This window comes from Musca domestica, unplaced genomic scaffold (genome assembly GCF_030504385.1).
Source record: "Musca domestica strain aabys unplaced genomic scaffold, Musca_domestica.polishedcontigs.V.1.1 5, whole genome shotgun sequence".
Taxonomy (NCBI): Eukaryota; Metazoa; Arthropoda; class Insecta; order Diptera; family Muscidae; genus Musca; species Musca domestica.
Genome location: NW_026712346.1, coordinates 21,590,122 through 21,601,723, shown reverse-complemented (window position 1 = coordinate 21,601,723; position 11,602 = coordinate 21,590,122). Strand labels below are relative to the sequence as shown.

At 37.7% G+C, this 11,602-nt stretch overlaps 1 protein-coding gene across 1 annotated transcript; it reads right to left on the bottom strand.

Annotated features, from left to right (window-relative positions):
* Nucleotides 1–265: 265 nt before the first annotated feature.
* LOC131805084 (uncharacterized) lies at nucleotides 266–3,575 on the bottom strand. The gene is given in 2 exon segments (XM_059128331.1): nucleotides 266–1,233; nucleotides 1,872–3,575. Coding segments are annotated over 2 exon segments (2,196 nt in total). The 5' UTR covers nucleotides 3,100–3,575.
* Nucleotides 3,576–11,602: the final 8,027 nt, after the last annotated feature.

The following is an 11,602-nucleotide window of genomic DNA, read 5'->3' as shown; positions in this document are numbered from 1 at the left end:
TGTGTCCAGGACAAACTTGCCGCCAGGTATAGGGTATGCCAAAATGGGGGCTCTGCATAGCATGTCTTTGAGCTTTCTGAATGCCTCCTCCTGGTCGTTGCCCCACTGAAACCTCTGGCCTTTTTGCGTCAAACGGTGTAGACAGGCGGCGATGTTGGCAAAATTTTGGACAAATCGACGGTAGTATGTGCAGAGACCCAGAAAGCTTCGCAGCTCATGGAGATTTCGGGGCTGCGGCCAATCTCTGACGGCTTGAATTTTCTCCTTATCCGTCGATATGCGTCACGTGGTGCCCCAGGAACTTCACCTCTCGTTGGAAGAGACTGCACTTCTTTGGGTTCAGCTTGAGGCCCTAAGACGAATGCTGCTGTAGAACATCCTTTAAGTTCTTGATGTGTTCGTCGAAGTTGCGTCCCATGACTATGATGTCATCCAGGTATATGAGGCACGACTTCCACTGCAGCCCTTTTAACACACGCTCCATCAGCCTTTCAAATGTAGCCGGGGCGTTGCAGAGTCCGAATGGCATGACATTGAACTGCCAGAGACCCCCATTTACGCCAAACGCTGTTTTCTCCTTATCTTTCTCGGCGATCTCTACTTGCCAGTACCCACTCTGCAGGTCGAGGGTGGAGAACCATGACGTCACGGCTAATGTGTCCAATGTGTCGTCGATTCTTGGGAGCGGATAGCTGTCTTTCTTGGTGACATCATTCAACTTTCTGTAGTCCACACAAAATCGGGTGCTTCCGTCTTTCTTCTTGACCAAGACCACTGGGGAGCACCATGGACTTGACGATGGTTCTATTACACCACTCTTTTCCATTTCACTTATCAGCTTCTGAACCTCGTCTCTTTTTGCCAGGGGAACACTTCTTGGAGGCTGTTTAATGGGTCTCGCGTCTGCTGTATTGATTTCATGCTTCACCACTGATGTTCTTCCTTGGTGCTCTTTTGTCAACGCAAAGGTAGAGGCATATTTCCATAATAGCTGCTTAGCCTTGTTCCTCTCGGAAGGTGATAATTGGTGTGTCCACTCTTTTATGTAGCCGTCGAGGTGCTTCTTCTCCATGGCAGCTGGCTTTTCGGTGCTAGTTTCCAAATTAACTACAGCTTCAGCTGGTGTGCATTGTCCAACATCGGAAAATTGGCAAATTTGCTCTTGCTTGTTTGACAGGTTCAAAACTCTAACAGGAATTAATCCGTCCTTGTTGCTTTTCACCAGGGCATTCGCTAATAGGATGTTACTGTTTCTGTTTTCTGCTGGTTCCACCACCCACAACTTCTCGGCTCCACAATCTCCATTCATTGGTACCCATATTATTGCTTCGGCACAGGGCGGTATTATCTCTGGATGGTCCGTGGTCAGACGTCTAATGGGTGTACTTTCATCGTAGCCCACGTTTAACGGAATTTCGACGTTAGACCAGGTCATCACACGTTCTTTCATATCCAGATTGATACCAAAGGCAATCATAAAATCTGCGCCTATTATCACTTCGTCTACGATATCGGCAACTATAAACTCGTAATTCTCCGATTTATTGGCAATAGTTAGTCTCAGGGTAATCTTGCCGTGTACTGCCGCGGGCTCCCCCGTTGCTGTGCGCAGTCTGACTCCATTAAGTTGCGTTATTTTTCCCTTTACCAGATCTGATCTTACGATGGACTTTGATGCGCCAGTATCTAACGTCAGAACTCGCTTATCACCATTGATGTACCCAGTTGTTGTTAGGTTGTGACTTTCCTGTTGTACTATTGCTATGGAGATTGTGGGGCCATCGTCGATGGGAGCCAGTTCATGCCCCGCTGGACTGGCTCGATTTAGTTTAACTGTGACTCATTGGTGGACTGTTGGGCCATTCTTCTACCATCTTTCGTTGGAGGTGGTGACGATGACCTGGATCGTTTGCGCTTAGCTCTGCATTCGCGCGCAATATGACCTGCTTTATCGCAGTTGTAGCATCTAACCCTGGGCTTAGTCATCCCAACTAACTTTGTCTCTTCTATTACCCGCCTCATGGCGTCTTCGATCGAGTTAACGAGAGATTTGGGTTCGCAACCTTCGGTCTCCAGTTGGCGAATCTTGTGGGTCTGGGGCTTAACAACTATTCTTGCCGTCTCTTGGGCAAGGGCAAACGACACAGTTTCGGAAAATGATGCTTTTGGTGACGCATATGTTGCATACTTAATCTCAGGGTCACGTATGCCATTCACAAAGGTTTCGATTTTCATACGGTCCAGCAATGGGTGATCCTCTCCTGGATACGTCATTAGCACCAAACGTTCCACCTCAGCTGCAAAGTCTTGTAACGTCTCGTCTGCCCTCTGTACTCTTCCCCTTAATTCCATAAGGTAGATGTTTCGTTTATGTTCGCCACCGTACTTACGTTCCAGTGCAGCAATAACATCTTCATAGTTGTTTCTACAAGCGACAGGAATACTCTGTATAACATCAGCAGCACTGCCCTTCAATGCCAGAAGTAGTGCAACCGCTTTGTCGCTGTCGTTCCACGAATTTCTAGAAGCCACTGTCTCGAACTGTAACTTGAAAACATTGAATGACGTAGAGCCGTCGAATACAGGAGGTTTGATTTTTAGTGTGTTATCAGGAACTCGCACCGGACCACCTTTGATTTCCAGTTCCGAAATTTTCTTCTCCAGATTTGTAACCCTATGGTCGTGGGACAGAAATTTCTCGTCAACCGACTGCACTTTCTTATCCAACTCTTTAATTTGGACCTCCACGGTTTCCACTCTCCTTCCAATAACTTCTGCAATGTACTCGAGTTTCTCGTTCGTTATTCTTGAATTTTCTTCGAACCTTCTGAAATTTTCCTCAAACATTTTGGCTAGCATTTCTCTGAAATCGTCACCCCTGGCAGCTACTGACGAGACTTCCCCACCGTTGGATTCGCCCATTTCCGATAAATCCACTTCAACCTTACTGTCAAACTCATTTGTATCGATGTTCATACCACGGCGCTCGAACTCATCCAACAGACGTTTTTGTAGTTCAGCCTTGTTGCCAGTAGAGGACAATTCCAATTTATTAAGTTCCTTCTTCAAGTCTTCCACTCGTAGATCCTTAAACTTCATCGTAGTATTATCGTAATCCCACTTTTGACACCAATTGTTACGTTCTTGGATTTTACTTAATCCCGTGTAGACGTTGTTTTATTTCCCAATACAGCTCGTACCAAATAAAACGCGGGTTCTTTCGGATAACGATTATTACAATGATTTTATTCACACAACTTTACTTTGCACTTTACTTTACTCGACGGTTTCAATTCGCGATCTGATTCACAACTGACTAACTGCCTTTCCATTTCCCCTATTTATATGAGCCTCGCCTGTCGCTACAGAAGTTTCTAGACGATCTGGTAACGCCTAGATTACGAACAATCTACCAATGCAACGAACACATACAAACTTACATTGAGTGAACAATAACAACAACACATACAAACTTACATTGAGTGAACAATAACAACAACACATACACAGGCGAGGGGGTAACAAAGAAAGAGGAATTAAGCGATCATCAATGATGACGTTTAACAAGAATTGTACGTCAGCAACAAAATAGAAAATGAAAGAGGAAATGGAAGGATGTAGATGTAGGACTGCGACGCGGGTTTTGATCAAGTCGCTTCTTTAAATGCTGGAGTGCTCTAACGATAGCCACTTGTGGTTTTCCAGCCAAACATAAAGTAATCAGACCATTACGCTTGAATTCCATCGCAAATAATATTTATACAATTTTAATAATTAATTTTTTTAAACAGTATAATGAGCTGTCACTGGAGTAATTTTAACAGGTGTCGGTCGAGTGGCTTAGAAATGACAACAGTCTGAATTTGAGGAATTAAATACCCGATACAAATCAAACTTGTTCCATGGTAATATTTAAATCTGGCTTATGTCTGGAGCGGACATAGACAATTGTGTTTTGTGTTTTCGCATTCTCAGGGAGAAAAAAATTCAGAATTTTTCGGACTATGTACAGATACATAGGTAGTAGTAAGAAACTAAATGAAGCTCTTCATCTTTTACTTAGGTCATAACTCAACAATTGAAAATAGCTAGGCCGATTTGACTTACATTTTCTTTCGGTTATATGTAATTACAGTGAGAAGGTTCTTACGGAAGAAAAATTTGAGAAAAACCACGATATTGAAAAAATCGATACTTGTTCTTTGATATGGGATTTTTTTTTTGTAGAACTGTTCTGAATTGACTTTTAGAAAGGAAAAATTAGATTAAAAACACGAAAATTCCTATAAAAATGCGATGCTATTTTTATTACTTGGACTGATTGTGGCAATTGCCCCGAATTCGGAAAAGTCAATATTTTCCAAAAACATACAATCTCGAAAAAACATAGATATTTGACGAAGCAGTTGTTCCTACTCAAACACCTGATTCGATTTTTCGGAAATATTGAATATTTTAATTTCATTCCATTCTTGAAATAATGTCCTGCAAACGTTTTGTCTCGGCATTTGATAGAAACCACGAGGTCATGCAAATCTCTATGCTTACGCCCTATGTCGAATCTGCCATTAATATGGTATGTGGAATTGAGATATGGATGTTGTTTTGGAAATGTGAATTATAATTGTGCGAAAAGTACTAAATAGTACAAAATTTGGAATTAGGTGAAGGAATAAAGCTGGTGGTCTCTGTTGCTATCTGGTGACGGGTTTACAATTACGTACTAAATTTGTACGAAAGATACTTAATGGTACTACATTTGGTATTGCGTGAAAGAAAAGGGTTGGAATCCCGAAATCTAATATTGAAGTCTTTGTTGGTATCTAGTGGTTGTTGTTCAATAATTGTACGAAAAGTACAAAGGAATACTAAAATTGGTATTGGGTGAAGGGATAGAGCTGGAATCCCGAAATTTGCTATTGCATTTCTGTGTTGGTGTCTGTTTTAATACATGAAGTTGATTTTCGAAATGCGGAAATATGTTTTTTAACGAAAACAACGAAATGGTACTAAATTTGTTATCGGGTGAATTGGTAAAGGGTGCTGTGTTACAATTATCGGTGTTATAACCTGGTTACCCAGTTATGCGACCAGATATTTCGGATACGAACTTCAAGTTTTATCCGGTTCTGAAAAATGGGTATAATTTGAAAGCAGATGGAAATCCCACCATACAATTGGGCATATGATGGGGTTGCTTGAACCGAATCCGGAGTAATGTACGAAAATTGCTTGTTTTGTACTGGAACTTTTCGAATAACCCCTAAAAATACGAAAATGGACTCATTATAGGGTATTAATATCCAAAAGCTACATTATAGCCTACACTCTTGCCTTTTCAAAATGGTGCTAAATTTAAAATCTCTTGTAATTTCGAAGATATTAGCGATAGCGATTTTCTCCTCTGGGGCATGTCCACCCCCCGTTACAACTTTATTAAATAGCCGGTCTTCTGACTTAGGTCAGAAACGAAATGGACAATATTGATCCACTCCTTTCAAACCTGAGGATATACATCTATTGGCAAAACCGACTGGTATTTTATTAGCATCTGTAATGTTATCCTTTTCTGACAAAAGGCCATTTGAGATTGGTGATAATTGTCAAAATCCGTAAATTTCCTTCTTTGATATATGACATTGTACATATTTATCTATATAGGCGATATTATAGCACCAGAAGTGGCCTATTCGTGTATTTGTGATTTCGCTGGAATTAAAAATATTTGTTTTTTAATGGAAATTTTCGAATTTTTTACATAAAAGTTATGGTCTATTCCACCCGTTTAATATTATTCGGTGACAATCCACAACGGTCCGGTCCTAAACTCTTGCCCCATGCCAAATTCCAAGTCGATGGATCTGTAATATTACCTCTAGAGCAATTGCAAAACAAGAAATGTTTCGGTTCATGGTCTATATTTCCTATCATCTTCAAAAACAATAGGCTTCTTTTCGTGACTTAGCCACGCCGCTAAATTCAATTATTTATCATGCATAGTGAGTACTTTGAAGAAATGGGTTTTAAAGACTACAGCAACATCCCACAAAAACAAAAACAAAAAAAAAACAAGTAAAGAAGGTCTTAAAGTCGGGCGGGGCCGACTTTATGATACCCTACACCACTTTGCTAATTTAGAAGAGCTCCGCATAACAATTAAAAGTTTTTATGAGAGAATTCACTCATACACGCTATGATTATAATTATAATTTAAAGTTCGAAGGACTAAATATGCAGAAGCATTTGGACTTGTATTGCCCATTCGGTGCACAATTAATTTGAAATCGGATAAAGATATATATGGGAGCTATATCCAAATCGGAACCGATCTCGATAAAATTTGGCAAAGATATTTCTGAGCTGTATTTGATATATTTCCCTGAATAACGTTGTTACGAAGTGCATATTATGGCTGTGGGTAACAAATATAACAAATCGGATGAACAGTATATATGGGAGCTATAGCTATATCTGAACCGATCTTCACCAAATTTGACATACTATCTTCTACTTTCAATTCGGTCGTAAGTGCCAAATTCTATCCCATTCGGGCAAATATTAGACTTTTGGTGTACAATAAAAGGTAAATCGGACGAAGTTATATATGGGAGCTATATCCAAATCTGAACCGATCTCGATAAAATTTAGCAAATGTATTTCTGAGCTGTATCTAATATATTTCCCCAAATATTGTTGTTACAGAGTGCATATTACGGCTGCGGGGGGACAAAAATAACAAATCGGATGAACAATATATATGGGAGCTATAGCTATATCTGAACCGATTTCGATAAAATTTGGCATACTTATTTTCAGGCCTAATTTGGTTGTATGTGCAAAATTCCATACTATTCGGGCTGATATTACACGTTTGGTGGCTAATTAAAGGCAAATCGGACGAAGATATATATGGGAGCTATATCTAAATTTTGACCGATTATCTCCAATTTCAATAGGGTTCGTCCTTGGGCCAAACAAATGATTTGTACAAAATTTCATCTGTATAGGGCAATAAATGCGAACTGTACTTTGTTTACAAAAATACATGGACAGACGGACAGACGGACGGACGGACAGACGGACGGACGGACGTCGTTGCAGTCTGTCCGTCTGTCCGTCCGTCCGTCCGTCCGTCCGTCCGTCCGTAAGTCCATGTATTTTTGTAAACAAAGTATAGGTCGCATTTATTGCCCGATCCAGATGAAATTTTGCACAGATCATTTGTTTGGCCCAAGGACGAACCCTATTGAAATTGGAGATAATCGGTAAAAATTTAGATATAGCTCCCATATATATCTTCGTCCGATTTGCCTTTTATTGTGCACCAAACGTGTAATATCAGCCCGAATTGTATGGAATTTTGCATATACTCCTAAATTAGGCCTGGAAATATGTATGCCAAATTTGATCGAAATCGGTTCAGATATAGCTATAGCTCCCATATATATTGTTCATCCGATTTGTTATTTTTATCCACCGCTGCCGTAATATGCACTCTGCAACAACAATATTTAGGGAAATATATCAAATACAGCTCAGAAATACATTTGCAAAATTTTATCGACATCGGTTCAGATTTGGATATAGCTCCCATATATAACTTCGTCCGATTTACCTTTTATTGTGCACCAAACGTCTAATATTTGTCCAAATGGGATGGAATTTGGCACTTACGACCGAATTGAGTCTAGAAGCTAGTATGTCAGATTTGGTGAAGATCGGGTCAGATATAGCTATAGCCTCCATATATATTATTCATCCGATTTGTTATATTTGTTACCCACAACCGTAATATGCACTCCGTAACAGCGATATTCAGGGAAATATATCAAATACAGCTCAGAAATATCTTTGCCAAATTTTATCGAGATCGGTTCAGATTTGGATATAGCTCCCATATATATATTTATCCGATTTCAAATTAATTGTGCACCAAATGGTCAATACAAGTCCGAATTTAAAAGATACAAATGCTTCGGCATGTTTAGTCCTTTGAACTTTAAATTATAATTATAATCATAGTGTGTATGTTTGAATTCTCCCATAAAAACTTTTAATTATTATGTGGAGCTCTACTAAATTAGCAAAGTGGTGTAGGGTATCATAAAGTCGGCCCCGCCCGACTTTAAGACTTTCTTTACTGTTTTTTTTTTTTTTGCAATATACAGATTTTTTCCGAAAGGAAATGACATAAGATATTATTTACATAATTCATTTTAATTTGAAAATTACATTATTCTAAAAAATAAACATTAAAAAAGTAAGGGCCAGCAACGCGGACAGAGTCAGCTACTAATAATTTATGTTTATAATAATCCATTCATATTTTTTCCACATACCCCACAACTTCATGCAGCTCTGTTCCAAGGGATTGGTCTTTGGTGTGGGGATGTTTCCTATCCCTTGTGTTCTTTTGGAAGTGAGTAAATTGGTTTCGCAGAAATACAGATAAAACTTAAAAATGAAAGAGCATAGTATTTGCCCCAAGGCGTAGATTCAATGGGATTATAATTACCCATATATTCTTTTAAATTCATATAATTGTGTTGAAAACATTCGCATTCTCAATAGTACGATGATGTGTCCGTGGCTGACAGATCTGATCATCACTCAGTGTATTCTTTGTGGATAAACACCCAAAACTGAACGGTTGATATTATATATTCTTCTGAAAGAATTTTGTCGATACAAGGAGCTACAATGAAGTAAAGGAGCAATAAATGTCTCAATTTTTTCATAGATATTCCATTTTGTTTTAAAAAATTTAAATTAAATATTGATATATACCAAGCTTTGTTTGATGCCACCAAATATTTAATAAGTTCCATAAATTTTCAAATCTACCCAATTACACAAGAGCCCGGCAACAATGCGCGTCGTTGCAGTCTGTCAACAGGCAACAAATTTGTTGTTTCAAGATTGGTGTTTTTCTCCAGACTGATTCTCTCAACGGCTACAACGACCTATTCTACAATGACAAATTTAGAAGTCAAAATTGTCCATCCTATGATCGAAATTTGTATAATTTCGTTTTTTTTTTTTTCTCCCAAACAACATTATGACTAGATGCCGACACATATGTTTTAGACTCATGTGTACTCTGCAATGTTATTCTAAAACATCCCCGTACAGACTATAAAACCTCAAAGAATTAAATTTTGCAAGTAATAAACTCGTCTCTTTCCCAAATTAGGGATGTGTGTGTGTGTCTGTCATCGTATTCACTCCCTGATATTTATGCTAGTGGCGTTTATAAAATATACAAAACTTTCAATTAATTTTGTTAAAAAAAAAGTTCATCCCCATTCCTTCAAGTTAACATTTTGAATATTTTATGTCATAATCTTAATAGTCAAATATTTGTGTTTAACTTTGACTTTAAACATCATAACAATACAAAGACATTATTCAAATTATTAAAATTTGCATGGAAATATAGTGAGACGCAGAAATATTAATGGCTGTGAGTGTATTACCATAACCCCGAAGTATAATCAACAGAAAAGAACAGAAACAGAAAAACAATAGAATGTATTTTAAAAATGCAAACTTTCATATGGACTACCAGGGAGCGTATAATGCGTGCCATTACTTATACGCTAACCCTGACTTGCTTATTGGACTATATTAATCAGTATTTGCTCCCCTTTTCGTAAATATATTTTTATACAAATACATACACACATACTTCTATGTGTACATCCATATGTTTGTTTGTACGTTCGAGGAATGTTACAAATTTCTTATTTATATCCACCCTTGTGATTTGTTCGTTCCCCAACGATTTTGTCGAAACAAAACAACATAAGAAAGCTGGGTTTATTTGCCTTATGTTTGTATTCATGTAACGTAACGGTACGTGCACAAGACGCTTCTCCCCGGTAGCCAACGAGAACACGTGCGCAGCTCATAAAGACATTATTCACAAGTCAATAGTTAAAGTGTTCAAAATCAAAAACTCAGTATAAGGTTAATTCAATGTATATTTAGTATTTCGTTAGTATATTATTTTAAGTTCGAAAGGGGAGTTTAAAAGCTGTGCAGAAAACTGTAGAGTTGAAGTCCCAGTGAAATGTGAAGGAGTGTTTCGTACCCGAAATGTGAACATGTATGTATGTACATAAGTATAGGGATGTGTCGATAAGGCAAGATATTTGCTCAGTTCAAACGTCTTGGCACACGATATTACAAAAACGGAAAACAAAAAGTAAAAATCACTTGTTCAGCTCAGTTGAGGTTGACACATAAAATTAGGAATTTATTGTTAACCACATACATATATCATATGTGAGACCTCAAGATATTTATGTATTCAGTTGGGAACTTCATAATGTTGAAGCCATTAATAATTTGGGTTATGCCATGATATGATATTTAATCAATAAATTTGTTTTATAGATCGAGAGGAAAACATAATAAAATTTAATTTAATGTTTATCTTTACCCAATACTGTGGTAAAGGATATTAGGTCTCTGTTCAGGTGTTTTTTGTTACATGCAAAAGAAAACGAGATAGACCTATAGTTCCGTTCCGTGATCACGGTCTGTCTGTCCAAGATTTAACATTTAGGTTCCTGAAAGACGCAATATGCAGTCTATAAGAATGATATCCGGATACAATCCAGAGATGTTTTAGTCAAACTTTGTCGAAATAGACTTGGATTTAAATAGAGCTCCTATACATAATTGACATAAATGATTTGATTTTATCGAAGTTAATATATGAACTGCATAGCAACTATATATATAAACAAGTAAGCAAAGGCTACAGTCGAGCGGGGACGACCGTTGAATACCCTACAGCACTATAATAAACGATACAGTTTATATAGGCGAGATACTCGAAAGAATTCCACAAGATATTGTGACAAATAACAAAAGGAAACCATCAGGTTCCGTTCTCTAATTTTCGAATAATAACAACTTAAACTAATTTGCTCATTTCCAATTTATTGGTAGATGTTGCACTTAAATGGTCTTCCTAGATCTGGAACCAATATTTCCCAAATACCTATAATCTCTCAGAAGTGACAAAAGATTAACATTTATTATTGATTTTTGACTGAAACGCATCTATATGAGATACAGACATTTGACTATATTCTTCAACGAAATAGTCAGAAGTGCGTCTTTCCAGGTCCATTAAGATAAATACCGTATTTATCTAGCGGAGACATAAACCACTCTGTTAACAGAGCCATTAACAGAGCAATGTTAAACTTAACAGAGCATAAAGAAAATTGTTATTTTTAAAAAATTCTATTTTCTAATGTTTAGTCATCAAAGAATTTATTTTTTTTATGATAAACAACAACTATAGCTTTAATTAAAAAATTTATGAAAAGCTGTCTTGCTACGGGTACCCACTAACTTGTAGTTGCCCAATATGTGACAGGACATTGGCATTAGATAAACTACGTTTTAAAACAATTCTTCCAATCCAACATGCACATCAGTGAAAAGCTTACGAAGAATACTATCCATTGGCATAATAAAAATTGTGGGTCAATCGGACAGATTCCGAGGTATTTGGCTATATCTGGAAAAATCCTTTGGACAGGATAATTCCATTGGCCAATATGCCTTCCAGGACAATTCTTCC